The sequence below is a fragment of the Anolis sagrei genome, chromosome 3 (assembly GCF_037176765.1).
Source record: "Anolis sagrei isolate rAnoSag1 chromosome 3, rAnoSag1.mat, whole genome shotgun sequence".
Classification (NCBI taxonomy): Eukaryota; Metazoa; Chordata; class Lepidosauria; order Squamata; family Dactyloidae; genus Anolis; species Anolis sagrei.
In genome coordinates, this window is record NC_090023.1 from 111,004,078 (window position 1) to 111,024,221 (window position 20,144).

At 38.2% G+C, this 20,144-nt stretch overlaps 1 protein-coding gene across 2 annotated transcripts in view; it reads left to right on the forward strand.

Moving 5' to 3' along the window:
• Positions 1-17,764, forward strand: part of EFNB2 (ephrin B2) — a 66,309-nt gene extending 48,545 nt beyond the window's left edge. The window contains exons 3-5 of one of the 2 annotated variants that reach the window (XM_060769589.2): positions 10,048-10,140; positions 10,926-11,039; positions 14,343-17,764. In XM_060769589.2, the coding sequence (XP_060625572.1) occupies positions 10,048-10,140; positions 10,926-11,039; positions 14,343-14,725 (590 nt within the window). In that variant the 3' untranslated portion in view covers positions 14,726-17,764. The remainder of the gene's footprint in view (positions 1-10,047; positions 10,141-10,925; positions 11,040-14,342) is intronic. The other variant, XM_060769590.2, reaches the window with a different exon arrangement.
• Positions 17,765-20,144: the final 2,380 nt, after the last annotated feature.

Here is a 20,144-nt window from a genome sequence, read left to right on the forward strand (position 1 = left end):
AAAATGACACAGGATTGGAATAGTGAAGTACAGATATAAAGTATAAACTCTGAGGTAAGTATAGATAACAGGAGACTATGAGGTATAATGATGGTATGTGCGCTGAGAAAAAAACAAAACTATATTCTTAAGGTAACTACTCTCTATGATGGTGCAGCTCTAATCTATGGGGCAAGTACATCTATGTTCTGATCTATGGGCAAATACTGCTATTATCTATGACATGTACATCTATTATCTATGGCATGCACAGCTTAAAGTCTTTGGGGCAAATACAAAACTATAAACTCTAAGGCCAGTACTGCTTAGATCTTTGAGGCAAGTACTATAATCTTTGGGGTGGTGAACAACTTTGATATCTGCCATGTACAATCTATGTGCTATGAGGCATGCAAGTGCTTAGGATTGCCTGTTTCAGATCGCAAGCCAGACCAGACACTTTCTGGCTCAACTAGCTAAAAGCTCTGCCAAAGAAGAATGGAGGAAAAAAGTCCTTCCACCAAGCTCTGAGCTAGAAGGACTGAACCAACAGAGCTCGGCCTCTAGGGGGATCCTAACCTCCTCCCCTAAAACTCAGCAAATGGAACAGTCCACCTCCAAGAGAGCAAACAGGGAAATAAACAGAGGAGTAAAACTAGGCCGAGACTTCACAGTAGCTGCCCAGTAGTCCTTGGAATGAGTAGCCCCAGGCTCCACCCTGGCCTGGCCATCAGTCAGCACCCAGTTCTGCACTTTAGCCGCTCCCTTGACCCTACGTTAGTTTGTTGCACTAGCCCTGGCCTAGCCCTTTCATAACTGTCTAGACCATCTTTGAAATTCTGGACATTGGTAGTTTAATTTTGCACAATGGAATAGTTTTGGAAATGGTTTTTAAATGTATATGATTGTTTCAATAGTATTATATTTATGTTTTATAATGGCTACTCTGTACATTCTGTGTTGGTAATTGAATACTGCTCTATTGTCTATTGTATACAAATGCAGTTTCTTATTTATTATTTATTATTATTATCTTCTTCCCTCTCTAGCATTGCAAAGCTCTGTAAACCACACATTAGGCAGAAATAGTTGCTTGTGGTTGTTATTCTTTCTTTTTCCTTCTCCCCGTTAGATAAAAAAAGAATTAATTCCCAATGTAAATTTGTCACAGATCAAAAAGTCCAATAAAAGAGGCTGGCTTTGAACTTTCCCTGTGAGATTCTCCTACATATGCCAAACTCATGAAGTGCAGTGATCAGGGGGCTTCATGTGTAAAAACACACATTTAAACCATTTAATTAAAACACTTGCTTAGATCACCACAGCTGCTTTATGTGCAGCTTCTAGCTGTTCCAGAAACAAGCACCTTGATTTGTAGGGGTTTTCTGTCTTGCTTGTCTGTTTAGGTCTGGATGTTCTTAAAAGCTGTCTTGTAAAATTAGATAACATATTTGTAAGGAGTAGTAATTACTGGATTCTTTGCCAAGGAAGGGCTTCAGTGAAGGCAGGAACGAATGGCGGAAGCCACAGTACAGATATGCAATCCTACAGAAAGAACATCCACCCATATATATATATTTTAAAAAACATACTCCATAATCCCGTGAATTCACATGAGATCAAAGACAGCTTTGCATCAAGAATAGTTATTACTGCTATTACTGAATCTAAAGCTTTAGCTATTCCCCCCAATCCCCATCCACACATACTTTCCTTTTAGGATTTTTTTTGTTGCTTATCTGTCTTTTAAGGAGAATATTTGGAGAAAGTTGGATAACAGTTCACATTTGCAGGCTTCTTAACTTTTAAGAACCTTAATTTCTGAAAGCAGAGTTTTGAGTAATGAGCTTTATTCTCTCTGACGGAGTCGTGGGATGGGCTTGACAGTTCTCTGCATACCAGTTGGTTGCAATCACACTGAAGGCAATGAGGCGAAGGGAGTGGAGGATGGCAGCCAGCCTGTCTCTGTGCTTGATCACCCAAGAGAAGACATTTGACCTTGTAGTTCCTTTGATTTGATGGCAGCCATTCTTATTGACCAGTGCATGCTAATCTCAAGAAAGCAGTAGCTCTGTGCATTGGCCATGATAGTCTTACGGACCAGAAACATAAAAGCCTCCCTCTCTGCAAACACTTTGAAAGAATACAGACATGTACACTCACCCACCTTCTGCCTCTTCTAAATAGTTTCCAAAATCCTATTTGTTCAGGAATGGCAGGAGAATAAAGAAATAATATTGATGAACATAGAAAGCTTCAAATAACAAGTTCATTTTCCCCAGGATAGGGAACTGTGAATGGTAGGAGATCCCCAGGGAGATTGTTGATATTCCCTGGTTGTCTCTATTCCAAGTACTATCCAGATCTAATCTTGAAAAATCAGACAAAATGAGATGTCTTGAGGGTGGCATGTCGGTAGCAGGACTATAGAGAGCAAGATGTATTTTCAAGCCACGTCTTGTCTTAAAAATGAGTGCATGACACAGGCCTTACTTTTTGTAATCATGACTTTATATATATGAGCCTCAGATTGTACAGTCATGCCTTCTCTTTCCTCTTTTGAAATAGTCAATCATGAGAAGTAATCTGAAGCTTCTTATGTTAAATTATGGCTAACTTCTTTCTCAATTAACCATAATTTATCATTATGTTAAAAACTATGGCTTACATCAAAACAATGGTTCATTTTGCTTTCCTCCTTTCCTCCTAGTAATAAGTAGAAAGTGTGAAGTTTTTAATTCTTTATCTCAGTTCACTACTGTTTATCATTACAATATGTCCAAATCTGTGATTTGTAAAAACATGCTAGTGTTCAAAATAGACTTACATATCTGAACCATGTTACTCAGATAATTGCAATTTGTTTAAAATTGAGGGAGACTGTTCACTCTCATGGCAGTGTTTGATGTGGGAGAGAGGAAGAACCTATGAACTTGAGGTGCATAATGCTGAACCATAACTTAAAATTATACCAAAATTGGGTTGTTTTGTATATTCCAAAGTTTACTGAGGGTAATAATGTCTTCAAAATGAGATTGCCAACTTTTCTCTTCAAAACTATATAACATTTCATTGACATGGGAATGAAAAGTGAAGGCAGCAGTGGAGGTCATAAAAATTTAAGACGAACCATGCCAAATGTTTATAATTATATTCATCCCATCTCTCTGAGCAGTGAGGCATTTCTTTAATAGAAAACAACTCATTTGTTTGTTTTGGCAGCATGAAAGTCCATATACCAATACATAGATAGAGACCAGATATGGAACACAGCTTGTATGCCATAGCAGACAATCAGTCAACTATCTGATGTTCAGGAAAACAAACTACCCTTGGGCTCATTCCTTCATGTCTTTAGTCTCAGTTTTTTTCTTTCATCGTGTGTGAGGCTGCAGTTTCTATTGTTTCTTCTCACACGCACCAGCCTAGATTGACCAAGAGAGTGTTGAGGCTGAAGGCATGTTCTTTCAGCCTTGTGATGGGTACAGAGGTTGGTTTTCCATCACCCTCTGGAAGGGCCCCATAAAGACTACAGAAATGCATTTTGGCACACAAATTCTGGAAGCATTCCATATTATTTACTGGTGTTTATCTTTGTCCAGTGCATTTTAATATATATATTATAATGGTATTACATTTTATCTGTGTATTTGAACTATGATGTACCCTGCTGTGACCCATGGGGAGAGGTGGGTAACAAATATAATTTATTTTATTGTTATTATTCAAAATATATAAGAAAGATCAATTGACAGTCCTCTCTAACAAAACGAACAAGTAGCAATTTTTCCAGGATTGCTAGGGGAGTCTCTTGTGATCCTTCTGGCTCCATTAACCATCTCCTCTCCCAACTCCTCTCAACTTCTTTATAATGCTATGCAAAATAGTAATGGAAAATGTACTGAATTAGGCTGAAATACTGTAGTTCAAAGCTGGCTTTTCCTATACCAGGCAATCCTGCCTTTCCAGAAAACACAGAGCTGCTTGGCAGTATTAACTTTTAGCCATTTCTGTGTAACCTCTTCCTGCTTGTCAAAGTATAAATTGGATTACATATTTGTGTAAATTAAACTATTAATTTTAATCATACTATCATATATATGATTAAACATAAAACAGGAGTTGTGGTTGAAAGGAGCACTAGAATGCAGGACCTGAAATAATGGCTCATAACTGATTGTTTATCTATGTGGTTTCATTCCAGTGACATTTCTGTATATTAAAATATGTTCAGTTTGGAAAGGGGACTCGATTCTTTGTTTGTGTGTGTGTGTGTGTGTGTGTTGCGGGGGGGGGGGGGATTTCTGTTTGTCTTCATTTTTAATCTCTTTCTGAATGAAAGGCTGTATCCAGGCACAAATCCAGCAGCTTAATTCTCCATCTGATTAGAGCAATGTTACTAACTTGATAGGTTGAAAACAGCCAAGATTCAGGCAGTGGCTTAACCTCCTGGGAGGCAGAGTAATAACAATCAAATGAAGATGTATTAATGTAATATTACTTCCACTCCACAGAGACTATATAAAAATCATAACCCAGAAACTCTTTTTGTCTGTCTGTCTCACTGATTCTTTTCCTTTGCATTTAGAGTGAAATGCACTTCACTCTATAAATAGAGGTTGCCTAGTTTTTGAAGCATATAAATATGACAAATCAAATACTGGTATATAGAATTTCTTCCAATTTTAACATATGATTTCCTATTGAAGGCCAAACTTATCTTCATATTTCAGCCAAGCCAATCCTGAGCGACAAGCTATGTTTAGAATGTACTTCATGATAATTCTAATCTTGCGTTTTCCCCCAGTATGATAATTCCTGTAATTTAGGGTTAATGTGGGGTTGGGACACTGATATAATATGAAAGATCAGTGATGAGAACATGTTACCTAGATTAGACCTTCACAATGTCTGACATACCATGCTGACCGCAATTCAACAGCTAGGTGTGTAGGTGTTTTGTACTCTTATATGGCCGGCAAACTGAATGTTTATAGAGCTCACAGTGGAGTGATATTCATATACTAATTTAAAATAACTATCCAGATTTTCTACCTTAATATGAGATACTGAAGGCAGCTCAGAAACCATTCAAAATATGAAAATAGAAAATGAAATTACAGAGCACATTGAAAGCACTTTAAAAACAGATTATCCTTACATCGATATTAAGTTGCTTTTGGCACAGTAGGTCACAAGTACTGCCTTATTTTTGTTTTGTTCTTAAATGAGAAGTTAGACAGTTCTGTTTGCAAGTGGGTGTCTTAAATTTCTAGAATTTTAGCCAACTGTTCAACCATGTTGCAAGTTATTGTGCCTTTTTATATGGATAGCTTGTTTTATGCCATATATTTATATTTCTGTGAGAGAGAAAAGAGGGGAGAATTGTTCTCTCACAGAACAGTAAGTTAAATCTTTTTATCCATGTTGGAAACTTAGATTTGTCTTCACTTGTTTGCTGTGTCAGCAAATGTGGAAAAGGCCACTGATCTTCTTAGTCAGCTGGAATAGAAATTTGGAGTCATTTAACATACTATTATTGTTTCATTTATATTGTGATGCTGGCATTTTACTTACATGTTGACTCTCAGTAGTCCTGTAGTGATATAGATCAATAAAGCTCTTTGATCTTCTGAGCTCACACTGTTTTGGAAGTCTTATCTGAGATAGCAAGATGAAATTCAAAACATTTGGAGGGCCATTGGTATATGTGACTGCAGGTGGAGAATTGGATGTGGATAGCATTATTATATTTTTGAATCACTAGGTGGCAATGGACCTGATCACCATATATCTTGGTCGAGTCAGGGTATTCTTGTGTCTGTTATGAAATGGATAATAAAGGTCTTATTTAACTTCCTGCTAAGAATATTTTTGAGTTATAGGTGTCCAGATGTTAAATTGGAATGTATTGGTGGATGGTGGATGTTTGCATAGATTGGTGAGAATGGCTCATTCAAATAATGGCAACAATAAAACAACTTTTTTCCCTAAAATTAGGATGATGAAATAAAGAAGATATTGAGTAGAAGGATGTGCCATTTATACAAACTGTTATGATTTCAGTTCAATTTTTGTATTTAAAATAAATGCTTAGTGTTGTCCTGTTAAATATGTTTCTTTCATCTTATTTTGCTTGGATCTTGAGTTTCTATTTAAAAACAAAGTAGATCCAAGCAACCTAAAGTCTACCCTAAATTTACTCCTGCTCTAACCCTTACATGACAAGATAATGAGAAAGACAGAATGAATTGCGGAAGGCCACACAAGTAATTTATGCTTGTGGAAAGTTGGGGGGGGGGGAGGCGGGGGAGAGAACATGGAAGGGTTGCAAAACAAGTACTCAGCAGGTGCTGGATGAGTGACTAACCCTTTTTCACCAAAGATGGAAGTGGTTATCTAATGCAGAAGGTTTTAGGAATCTTTTGTATTTCCCCAATAAGGGGGAATCACCCTGTATTCTGAGAGATACAGTATTTGAGAATACCCTGGACTTGGTTTTTTTTTTGGGGGGGGGGGGGGTGTTTGCACACTCAACTTTAAGCAGCAATTAGAGGAATATGAAAGGGCACATTATACCTTGCAGTTTACTGATAACCAAGAACAAATCAAAATTGCTCTTCTCCACCTGATTTGTTTTTCAGTGCCTTCAAGTTGATTTCAACTTATGATAACCTAACACTCAGACCACTATGCTTGACTCTCCATTTGGTAATCATATAATAAACAAAGCACTTGATAATCAGGTCACCATCACTGGTATGGGGCATTCCAAAATGGTAGCACCATAAAATTAATGAGGAATCCAACAAGTTTAAGAGATTTTACCCTAACTTCTATAAATGTCCATATCCAAACGATTATCAAACACATATTTTTTTGACATGAATAAAGCAAATGAGACTTATTTGATGACATTTACAGAGAATTGATGCCAAAAGGAGGTACTGACTCCTCCAGTTCTACTAGCCAACAGTCAGCATAGATCAGAGCTTTCCAAACTGTGTGTCAGATGCAGTATGTAGGTGTAACACACAAATGTAAGGGGAAATATCTGAATATATATGAAATAAGCAATAAATAATATATATTTAATACATTTTTTAAAAAATGTCATCAATTCTTTTGTATCACCATACATCTTATTATTACTACTTATGTATGTGTACATATCTCTTATTAGGGGTGAACTGTTTGGAAACCTCCGACATTGGGAGCAAAATCATTCTTGAGACTTTTGTGTTTTCCATTGTTAAATTATAATGTACATTTTAGGAGGGTCTTATGAATATTTCTGCAAAACCAGCATTAAAACTGATTCGGAGGAAGCAAGACAGACTGAGATCCTTAAAGAATGCAGTGGTATAATAACCCTTCTATAGTCGTTTTGGGTTTCTTGTTCAGCTGTCTTTGCTGTCATATAGTAGTTAAGCTGTGGATTGTTTAGACTACATTTCTTTTGCCTACAAGTCTTTTTTTTTTTTTTTTTGAAGAACAGAATGACACTGACTGCACTTTGGTTCTATTACATTTTAATCAGGAAAGGTAGGTAAAGGAAGGTGAATTTCTGTAGCTTAGCACTAAGAGGAGCAAAATGGTCACTGTTTATTAGCTGTCCTCTCTGCTGAACTTCAATTTTGCTATTTTGGTATACTGTTAGCAAATGTTCAGGCACAAGGGCAGAAAAAAAGAGGTCATAAAGAACATAGCAAAAAGATATTTGATTTATGTCCAAAACTGCTTCTTTATATTGATTTTCTTTTCTCTGGGGAGGGAGAAAAAGATATCAGAAAACAAAACTATACATCTCAATTATTTTCTCGGCGTTGCAGTGCAGTGTACACATTGGATCCATTTCCCCCCCACCAAATTACTTTAAAAAGTACACACACGCATAATTGGAAAACAAAGAGGTGAAATTTGTCTGACACTGTTTGTGTGAGATGGAAAAAAAGAGTTAGTGGTTGAAACCTCTGGGTTTGAGCACAATGCAAGAGGGAGCCACAAGAAGGGAAGTTCATGTCGTGAGGAATTATGTTACACCCACAAGGAGGGAGAAGTAGAACAAAAGCAAGAAGTAGATCAAAGGGAAGGAAAAAGTTAATAGTTTTTGCAGCTAGTGAGAAGATTAGAGAAAGAAAAATATCAACATGGGGCTGGGAAGACACAGTGAAAACGAGGAATACAGCCTGATGAAGGAAATAGGAAATGTATGTACGGTTGATTTTTTGGAAAATCCCCAAGGAAAGATCTGGAATAACTAAAGAAAGAGAAGACTTATGGGCCCCCTATCTAAATTAGATGAAAAGGAGATTCTTCTTGCTGCCAGAAGTGCCATTTAATTGCTTTTTCTCCATAGGAACCCCCTGCAAGTACTTTCATAGTCTTCCTTTTTTCTTTTAATATTTTAGTAAATGGCCAGATGTTGCAAATGTGCTTGAAAAGACATAACTGCGAGGGAGGGCTTTTAAATATATCAACATCAAATTTAATAGGACTATAATCAATTGCTAATATAAAGGGTACCAACATTCTTTTCATTAAAGATCAGCACTGCTATTTCTTGTGCTAAGTGTGGAAGATGGGTTGCAGCTTGAAGATTCTTGTAGTAGATCCTGCAAAATCTACTGCCGTTAATTCTGAGTACCAAAAATCACGTTGATGATCTTCAGTTTTCCATTCAGTCCATCATGGCTTTTAGAGCATCCTACTCCTTTTCAACCAGTGATTGAAGTGCCCAACTCCATCCTTCTAACATCCTTCTTGTGTAGTTTCTGCCTTTCCAGTTGGCTCTCAGATGATCCTCATGTCTTCCCTGCCATTTAGGGACAGGTTTTGAGGCTGTATAAATTGGAGCAAGGTAGTGGTGGGGATAGGAATTGTTAGCATTGGTAACTGTATAAAAAATCATTTAAGAAACTTCCATTATAAATGTTTACCATTAAGATTTTTAGAAAACAAAACAAAATATCCAGTGGTGAGGCCCTTAAATTGAATAATAATAATAATAATAATAATAATAATAATAATGATAATAATAGTTTGAACCCCATAGAAATGTTCAGTAATTAATTAAAATGATAATCAATGCGAATTATCACTTTAAAATAACATTGCTTATGCTTAATGTTCACAACTATATATTTCAAAACCATTGGTTAAAACTTTAAGCTCTGTGTTACCTTTCTTTTAAGGTAGAGATGAGCTAAGAAATAGCAAACACATAGAAGCTAAGAAATCACAGATGAAAAAAGATACTGGTAGTTCCCCTTACCAAATATTAAATGTTCACCAATTGCATTTATTTTGTGTCCTCACACAATTTTGTGCTTGTGCATCTGCTTATTGGAAATTTTAGAATCCTTGGGTGTTTAAATATAGGCCAGAACAAAATCTCTCCTCTTGCAGAAAGGAAAAAGAAGGAAATGGATGCTGAGTTTCCTTTCTGATGAGTTGTACAATCCCTTTACAACTAGCTGCTTCTGATGTGTTGTGCACCTAAGGTTATGGCAGATTTAGGCCAACAGACACAGATAGCACCCATCTAAAGAGTTTAAATCAGCAAAACATTGACAGATACTGAAATGTATCAACAAAGAGCTGGACATTTAAACAAAGTCAACATGGACTCAGTTCTTTTATATTGCATGCACATCTGCTGATAGAGTTCTAGTTTTTAGAGGAGTGAAAGGAAGTAAATTTCTTGCTCTACTGAGCCTAGCAGGACTCACCCTTTTTTCCCAGCCAAGTGTGGGTGCGGGGAACGTCTACTCTTTCAAGCAGTGGCACAATAACAAGACGGTTGATTGTTTATGAAAGAAAAGTGCCTGGATGAAATTGCAACCTGAGAATGTGTTCCAGCGTTTACATATATTAACACAGCCTGCTTTGGCTTTGTATTTGTTCTCTTGGCTGTCAACATGCTACCGCCTTTTCTGGCCAAACCTGAACAGCAGGAGAGAATTTGGACAGATTACATCAGTTTTCAGGTACTCTTTGTTTTGTGTGACCGCACCTGGTGGTATCCTGAAGTGTTTCATTTGGCATTTGTTTTTGTTTCTCAATCAGCAACATCCAATGGATCCCTAGAAGGCTTGGATAACCAGGAGGGAGGGGTGTGCCTGACAAAAGCCATGAAGATCCTAATGAAAGTTGGACAAGGTAAAGACCATCTGTTTGTACCTCCTCCCTCCCACTTCAAATAACTTTGATCTGTCTTTAACCCCATGGAGTGCTTCAGCTTCTTCAAATAAGAAGGAACAGTGTGAAATAGTGGAATCTATTAGTTCATCTTCCTTTAGATTCTGAAGACAAAGCCTATTTTCTGCACCTAAGTTACAGACACATTTTTCAAGAAGAGAGTAAATGTAATAAGATCTCTTCATTGATGAGCTCCTCTTGGAGGGAAAGGTCATCCATGAACAACATGTGCTCCAGTTGTTCTTGTTGTATTTTAAATATTAACATGCAGTCTCACAGCTCAAAATTATTCAAAACCAAATGAAAAGGAGAGGGAGCTAACATTTCTATAGCTTGCTTGTAACAAAAACTTCATTGAAAGAAGAAGGTTTTGTTCACTGGCCTTCTCTCATACACAGATAACCTATTGTGCAGATGGTTTTTTGAGGAAAAAATCTAATTAGACATTGGTTTAGTAGTCTATCAACTTGTTTGACTACATTGAAATGTCATCTGCAAAGGTTTTTCTGCTATTTTCAGGAATCCCCTTCATTTTCTGCTGATAGCTCCACAATCTAAATCTGTGAAATAGCTACATGGCTTTTTTTAGCTTGTTTTAAAGTGGAAAATTACATTCTCATATCTCCTCCTCCTCCTCCTGCATAAAGGATCTTCTGTTCCAAGCCATTCATTCCTCATGATAATTGATAATCAGCTTATAAAGCACTATATTGTTAGTTTGTAGTGAATAATTTGTGTTCTTTCAGTTCCCAATTCTGGTGGGTCCCCCAATAATGCTGATCCAACTAAACGCCCGGAACAGGAAGCTGGTACCAACGGGAAAAGCTCCACAACAAGTCCCTTTGTAAAGGATCATGCAGGTAAACAGGAGAGCTTATAGATCTTGGGAGAGGTTATTTTCTAGATTACTTCACATACATTTTGTTTAACAGAGCAATCCAGTGATAGCTGTTTGGTGGGATGTGGGGTGAAGAGACTAATGAGGATTTCCTAAGCACTTCAGGGCTTATGCCAGATATGGAAGGCAATGTGGCAGTGTGGCTTTTCTTCTTTTCCCCTGTCCCCCCCTCCCCCGCCACCAATTTTTCAAGCCTCACTCATTGATTCCAGTGGGAGAAAGTGTGAGATCATGCCAGTTTTATAGCTGACATAGTCTCCCTCCTTAACTTCAGGCATATTTGTGGAAAGGGAAGGGCCGTGGGTTTGGGAAATCCAAAGTTCCCCGCTATTTGCCCTGGTCAGCCAGCATAGCTTTCTGTTTCTGATGAAGGGAAGACCTTCCCAGTGTCTCAATTCACCCACACTAGGGGAGATCAGTAATGTCCTTTGGTATTTGTCCATGGACACTTGGATTGCAAGCAAATCATTTATTTGTTAATAAATAGAAAGAAGCATTGATACAGTGAGAGAAAACAAGTGAGCACCAATGTGGGAGGTCAGAAATTATTACATTTTTGCAAAAGCAAGCCCCTCTCTCTTCATTTGCATTCCATAGAGGCTTAATGACTTCATGGAAGAATATTGATTTGTTGGAAATAGGCTTTGATCTAAATGGGTTTGTAACTGTCAGAACTAGTTTTCGGGAAAATCGGGCTTTATGATCATTTATGGTTGCAATCCAGCACATAGTTAAGCATACATAACTTGGGTTCTGTGGTCTTTAACATGATGCCAATAAATAAACCCTTGGATGCATTTGGATGGGTGATGTAGCTTATGTTGCATTTTTAAAAAAAATCTTGGAGGTTACTAAATAGTAAATAAATTTTCTTAAGCACCATTTTAGTTCTGGCAAGGCCTCTGACTGCTGATGGACCCAAAAACCACCTTTTCAAAATAAAAATGGCTTTAGGGTATTCATTTTAATTTTAATTCATTAATTAAAATAGCTATATCCCAAACTATATCTGACTATCTGACATACACTGGTATGAATTTAGGACAATAAGCACCAATGCAATAATTCGAAAGGACTTAAAATATATGGTCCACGCTCAACATTTGTGGGTTTAACATTTGCGGATTTGATTATTTGTAGATTTGATTAATATATTTTATCTAGGAATCTCTAGGTCCTCCAGTGCGGCTCATAGTTAATGTCTGGCACAATATGATCATGAAGTCATGCTGGAGGACCTGGATATTCCTAGAGATTTTTTCCACTTTTGCAGGTATCCTGCAGCCCTATCCCCCACAAAAGTGAAGGAGCTTACTATATTGACTAACATAATACTTCAAACCAGATACTTTAAAACGAGTTAAAAAAATAAAATAGTGTTGAATATAACCTGATGACAATCAAATAAAAGCCTGAAGATGTTAGTATAATTCCATGTTTTGACTTGGTACCAGAATGGTATTAGCACTGAGGCCAGTAATAGCATTTTGTGTTTAAATGTGCCCAGTTCCCCAGAAAAAAGGAAAAGATAAACCACAGGGTTGGTTGGGAAGAACCAGGTGGGCAGGGCTAAAAGGAATGGTAGACAGTGAGTGGTATGTCCCTTTGGGGATTGGAAGGGGAGACCTTCTTAATTTTGCCTATCAGAGGTCATGGTAGATACATAGCATATTGCAGCTAATAGTGTTGTGTCCATTTCTGGCTGCTGGACGAATGGTGACCCTGGTAATGTCTGCAGCTTGAGTCAAGTCTGTGGTGACCACTGTATCTAGTGATTGTTGTCTGCCTGATACTGGCTATAACATTCTGAATCTTCATTGCCTTCCTTCTAGCACTAACAAACAAGCAGGAAGGTATCTCTGCCCCAAACCTTGGAAGCAAAAAAAAAAAAAAAAAAAAGCCAAGTAACCTCTGGTCACCAGTGCAACTTTGTTTCCTTTCCTTTGAGCCACTTGGGGAAAAATAGTGTGAAGGGAAGAATAGTCAATTTAGATTACTGTTCATCCATGCTATTGTCACTGGTTGTTTCACAGCTTCTTATCAATATAACTTTGTCTGCAATCATGGCAGTTCCTGAGCAGTCATTAACAATTTTATTCTAAGATACAACTTTTCTAGATGAGACAATACAAAAATTAATTAATTAAATTAGAAACACCTTTGCAGCGTGATTTACAAACCAATTTCTTGCCTTCTTCTTGCTATATTATTAGTCATAACCATATTGAAATTCTGTTGGCTGCATGATCCCTTGCTACACATTAAGGCAGTCCTGTATAGTTCCAGTCAGCCAAGATGCTCCACTCGAGACTGAAAAAAAAAGGAAAGGACAAAATCATGGGAGCTACTGAATTTAGCTGTGGAGCTGGAGTCTGAGTAAAGTCTTAACACTGATATAAGCATAGCTCAGAACACTTTGATTTTGGACTGCAAATCTGAGAATCCTCCAGCCAGCATGCTGTCTGGTGAAATCTTGGAGTTATAGTAAAGAAAAATTAAAAGAAAAAACCAGCAAAGTTTCCAAACTATGGGTATGAGATAAGCAGTTACCCCTTCATATAAGTGCTAGGACAGGTTTACTGATGCTTCTGAAAACTTAGCTGGCTCTTTAGATTAATGGAGCCAAAATGCCTTATACTTCATTTCCTATTTAACATGATCTATATAGTTTTAAAATATTTTACAATCCCAAAGGGATATTTACCCAGCTGTCAGATATGTTCTGTTTCTTCTACTTTCTTTTAATTGCTTCTGATTTGTGTCAAAGAGAGGCTCTCTAGAAAGGGCACCCAGAAATACTGTAAAGAGATTAACTCAAGATTGGTCTCTGGAAAAAAGAAAATGAAATAAACGCAGTGTCAGGGCAATAGTAAGTCCTGAATTCCTGTTTCATCCCCATTAGCTGCCTTGAACTGAGCAGCATCTGTTAAGAGGTAGTGTGCATCAAAGGGATGCCTTGTCAGTGCCAGTCCTTTCTGCTGATGGGTGATGATAGATGGAAAGAACACAGTGCGGTTTGGGAGCAACATAAAAAGCGAGAGCAACAGACATGCAGCATCTTGCTTAATAGGAATGGCTGGGCTTGACCGGTTGTGCCTTGCTATCTTGCAGGGTAATTGGTTTGCCAAAGTCAGCTTGACAGTTAAGTCTTTCAGTACTACAAAGCGAAGATGGAGCAGTATTCGTGTTAAACATAGATCTCTTGTCTCCACTTTTTTCTCTCTCCCTCCCTTTTCCTTATGCCCCATCCTGCTTCTAACTTTAGGTTCCAACTCAGATGGAAACAAAGCTGGACATACCAGTATCCTTGGTACAGAGGTGGCCTTATTTGCAGGGATAGCTTCAGGGTCCATCATATTCCTCATCATCATCATCACGCTGGTGGTTCTTTTGTTGAAGTATCGAAGGAGACACAGGAAGCATTCTCCACAGCACACGACGACACTGTCACTTAGTACATTAGCCACCCCAAAGCGTAGTGGAAACAACAATGGGTCTGAGCCCAGTGACATTATCATACCTCTGAGGACTGCAGATAATGTCTTTTGCCCTCATTATGAAAAAGTCAGTGGTGACTATGGACATCCAGTCTACATTGTTCAAGAGATGCCCCCTCAGAGTCCAGCAAACATTTATTATAAGGTCTGATGAACACTCGGCGTGGTACCTTTGGAAACTCTCCCTCTCTCCTGTCAAATGCTATCCGTGACACGGGGGGACAGGGTTTGGGATGGTGAACCCCTGTGCTGGTTACTGGACCAGGTGCAGTGGCAAGAACAGCAAGTCCCACCACGTCGACAAAGAGCAGTTTCGAGATGGACATCTCTAGTCTGTAGAAATCCTGCCTTGGTGAACAAGCATTTCCTTGGAAGCTGGAAGAATTTACGTAGAAGATCCCCATACCAACTGCTGTTCGTTCATCACCTTCTAAGCCATGTGCTGCAGGCATTCAGGCACACATAAAAAGCCCAGGGAAGATGGCGCAACTCGTAGATGCTAATAGTTTTTGGCATTCTGGGAAAGAAGTCTTAAGTCATCAAGCTTGAAAATGCAGCCCTGTGACTTTGTGTGTGCGCTTTTCTCATGGCGCGTATGGATTTGTCATACAGACCTTGGCTTTTAAGTAAGACTTTTGATCATTTTCTTGCTTTTAGTCAGTCCCTGTTGTATTTTACTTCAATTGAGTAGCACTCTGGCATCCTTCACCTGAGAATTCTTTCACTCCACATCCTGCATTGCTGTCGGAAATCTTAAAATGTGTGGGCTTTTTTTTGTTTGTGTGGTTTTTTTCCTTTGCCATTTCATACTCCATCTGTTTGTGATAGCAGCCTCACTTGAAAAGGATAATGCTTTGAGAGAACCCAGGCTTGCTAAAAAGGGAATCTTCTAGCTTACAAGCTAGCTTGCCAGTAGAGTCAAGAATATAAGAGAAGGGGTGTGTGGATAAAGAGAGAGAGAGAGGAGGAAGGGCTGATGAAACGCTACAGCCTTTGGAGGCTCAACCGGGTAAAGCCAAACAATGTAGGTAGCACAGCACTTTGACATTTGGACTTCTGAGCAGCATGTGAGACACAGCAACACACAAACAGCCGATTCAGGTCCATGGTGGAAGGATGCCAAGGTTATTCTCCAATAGTAACTTGCAGGAGAAAATAGTTTCCTCTCTCTCAAAGTAGGACAAAGAGTGTAAGTAGGTGAATGTGCCTCGAAGACAAGACAGTAGAAGGCCATTGGTGATATATTAGGGCAGGACTGCTGTGGTACTGTACCAGCAATAAGACGCACAGCTTTGAGCTAGCTGTAGCAAAAAAAATAAAATAAAAAAAATCTTGGTCTGCTTGAAATGACATTTTTTATTGAGAAAAGAAAAGCAGACACAGCTGCTATACTTAACACATTTATCTGTTCACAAAGTGTGGGGGGGAGTGTTTAAAAAACAGTAACTTCTATCATGGAAGAACAAAATCACAAGCTTAACAGTCAAGAGGGCTATGATTCCATCACTTTTACACACACACACACACACACACACACACAAGTATTCACAAGCATTCACATCTCTCGGAACTGATCAGGATTTTACTTTTTCCTCCAACCGAGCCTATTAACACTCTGGTTTCTGGCAGTGCATTTGCGAGGTAAACCTGTCCTAGACACTGCTGCTACTAGGGTAGTCTCTTTCAGAGTTAAAGCACACATGGTAAACTGCATGGTCCATAAAGATGCAACACATTTTAGACACAAGAGAGGGGAGGGAGTAAGGTGCGACTTATTTATAATAGGTGTATAGAACCCAAGGGATATAAGTAGCAGATTTTGTTATGATTACTAATATATATATATATATCTATGTATTGAGATTGCACAGAATCTATACCAGAAGATGTGAACTTCATCTGTGACAATGAAATCAATCTTAAATTGTGTCAGCATTCTTAAGCGAAACAATTAGGTAATTACTTCTAAGGGGTTGAAATTGCTTTGCTCCAAAAAGAACAATACGGAGAAAGGAAATACAAAAATAACCAAGCCCTCTAAGCTGTCTTGCATAACTAGTCGAATAGGAAATACGACCCCTGCCTCTGAATCATGACGTCAGCGTATCTGTGTCATGTATTTGAACAGTAAAATATTCTGATGAGGGTTTTCTATTCTGTCTTTCGGTTTGCTTCTGTTTTTCTGTCCCTTGCCTTATGAGATGGAGCAACTGAGCTGGACACCAGTAAGAGAGCTGTGGGATCAAGTTTCTGCTTGAAGCCTGGTGGTTGTCCTGCCTCCAGCCTCTCTGTACCCTGGGGAAAATAAATCTACTTTTTTATGTGCTATGCAAAATAGATGTCTTTTCACATAGTCCTGTTCCCATGGCAACACTTCACTTTCTGGACTGGAAAGAACATGTAACTACAGCATTTTAAGGGTCTCGAGCCTCCACTGAGCACGTGCAAAAAATGTACTGTCATCAAAATGATTACTCTCTGTATTTCCTGAACCCGAAAATGATGTTGGTCCAAGAAGGAGAGATGGAGGGAAGGAGGGGAGGGAAGAGCGGAGAAGAAGGAGAAGAAGCAAGGGCCTGTGGGAGGTTACCATGGTAACTGACTACAATACAGATGCAGTTTTTTCCCCTGAAGCCGCCTTCTCTGTGAATCCATCCATGCAAAGTTTTCCTTGTAAGTCATTAAGATTTTATTTTGGGGGAGGGGAAAATAGATGGGCCTGGGTTTTCCCCCCTCCCTTTTATTTTCTTTTCCCTTTTAATTGAGAATATTGTTGAGTTGGTTGGTTCCATTCTGATTATGTTCTCAACCTGGGGAAGGGGAGATCGTATGGGACAAATCAATGGCGAGGAGTCTGCAACCGATTGGGGAGGGGGGAAGAGGAGGACCCCGTGTATCTGTGTTGTGTCTTGTGCAGAATAATGACAATCTTGCCAACTGTACCTTTAGTTGGTGTTTGGTTCAGCTTTGAAAAGTTACTGTAAATGCCTTGCTTGTGTTTACCCCTTGATCACCTAACTTTTTTGAGAAATTTTCACCACAATGTCTAAAGAGTGAAGATGCTGTAAATACATTCAGATTGACTGTATATGGATTCGGGGTGTTACAGTAGCCTTATTCACCTTTTTAAAAATAAATATAAAATAAAAATACACATGGAAACGAGAATAAACATCTTTTCTTAACCGGATTGTGTATATAGAGCAACATTGGTTTTTTATAAAGTCTAAGCGAGATGTTTTGTATAAAATCTGACTTTTTGCTATGTATTTAGCTACAGCTTGTTTAAAGGCCGTGTCATTCCCCTTTGCACAGTATCCAGGAAAAAAAAAAGGTATAAAAAGGTTGCCAAATTGCTGCATATTTGTGCTGTAATTGTGTACCATGAATATTTATTTAAGAATTCCTTTGTCCAGTTTGTAAGTAACACAGTATTATGCTTGAGTTATAAATATTTTTTTCTCTTTTTTTAAAAAAAACCCTAGATTATCATAGATTTTGAAGTCTGCTTTTGTTCTACATTGCAGTTAGCCCCTTCCAGAAAATGAAATCTATGAAGATCACATTCCACTTCTGTTTCAAAATGAATTCATTCTTTTAAAAAAAATAAAAATATTTTTTTCCTATGGAAATGTTGCCTTCTATGGATGTTCTTTGGCTCTTTTTTCACCTCCAAGGTGTTCTTCTCTCCTCACTTCCATTTTTACTATGTAATATCTGTCCTGGTGTTTGAGGCTCCAAGTTTTTCTGCCCACTTCAAATGAAATGTCAGTGTTCAAGATGATGAGTTACCTAGTACTTCAGTTTGGATACAGGAGAACATGGGTCAATGCTGCTTAACCTATCTGAAAACCCAAGGACATTTGTAAGCAGATAATGGCTCTGTAGCAACTTTTTCCTGTCCGTTCATTGGGGCACAAAGCTTCTCTGGGTCGGCCTGATCCAATAGGGTCTGTTGGCAGAAAATACAAGAGGAGATAAAAAAATTGCCTGTCAGCTTTAGGATGACTTGCTCCAGAATAGCTACAAAGTCAAGCTCTTTTTCTGGTTATGTTTCACTTGTGGGAGAAGATACAGGATCTGCAATGGACAAGCCTCCTAAGATATAATCCCTCCCATTACTACTACTACTACTACTACTACAACTACTATCATTATTATTATTTACTTTTATCCTGCTTTTTCCCCATGGGTGGGACTCTCCCACATCCTCACTGCTTCATCATGTACATGCAGAGTAATGATGCAAACCTATTTCTTTTTTGCCTCTACAATGTGACTACAATGAGATCCCTGGATCTAAGTAATGAACATGTTAGCCATTTTGCTATAACTTTAGCAATTAAATTGTGGTGCTCCTTCAAAGGTAGACATGGCATGGAAGCCTAATAACTTTCTTTGCCACTGATAGCAAGGGTCCCAATGTCCCCCGCCCAACCAACCCTGGAATAGTCAGATGCATTCATATCAGGTTTTAGTTTGGCAAGCAGCTTGAATCTGTTCACAAAAGAGATTCAGAACACTGGATAGCTCCTTTCATATTTGGATTATTAAGGCAGATTCACCTAACTGCAAACGTAAAATCAGCCAGCTGCTCCTGCTCTGGACATCTGCATCAGTAAACATACTTTGCCCCATCTATTTTTTGCCACAAAGGTTTAGAAAAGTGACAACAACTAAACACACTTTTGTTGCATTTGTATTTCATTTTATTGTTGGCACAAGCTTTTGGGGGGCAATATGTTCATTTCCTGGTGTTCTTATGAACTGAACTGAAAACCTATCTTGAGTTTACTTCATAAGATTTTCTTTCAGAGGGGCTTACCATAGTCCAACACTAAAACACACTACATCATGTTGGCTATGACGATATAGCTATACTATCTCAATAATCCATTGTTCTCCCGGTTGAAACTGTCCATCATCGGTGTCTTCTTCTAGCAGGGATTTTCAAGGTAATAGCAATTTTATTTCATTTTTCCCCACTCACAGTTCTCTGAGGAAAGGCTCTTTGGAAAGGGATACCTCCACTCCATGTTTCATCTCATTCACAATATTGTTGTCAGGTGATTCCTAGTCCTATAGGCAGGAGATCAATATTTGAGCAGAAAGTAATGCAAGCAAACAAAAACTTTCACTAGAAAAAAAGATGCCATTTATGACATGGCCAAAGACCAGCTTTAGAGTTGGAGCACTTCTTTAAATGTGCAAAATTTTTATATTGATCTTCTCAGGCAGCATCTGAAAAAAAGTCACAAATTTTACAACAAAAAAAATTGAATAAACCTTCATTAACAGTGGCACAAAAACATCCAGACCAATGTAGCCACCTATCCAATAAGATGCTTTTTGGGGAAAAAAATGGAAAAGAAATAGGCATGAGGCTACATTGGGCACAACTGGCATAGCACTCCACAAACTAATAGTGGAATTTCATGTGAAAAAACCCTGCTTCTATTTCTAATACTACCCACAATTACAATTGTGTTATTTTTGCTATGTTAATTGTTCATCATATTAAAGAAGACAACAAACCTACACTGGATATAATCTATGACATATTCATCAAA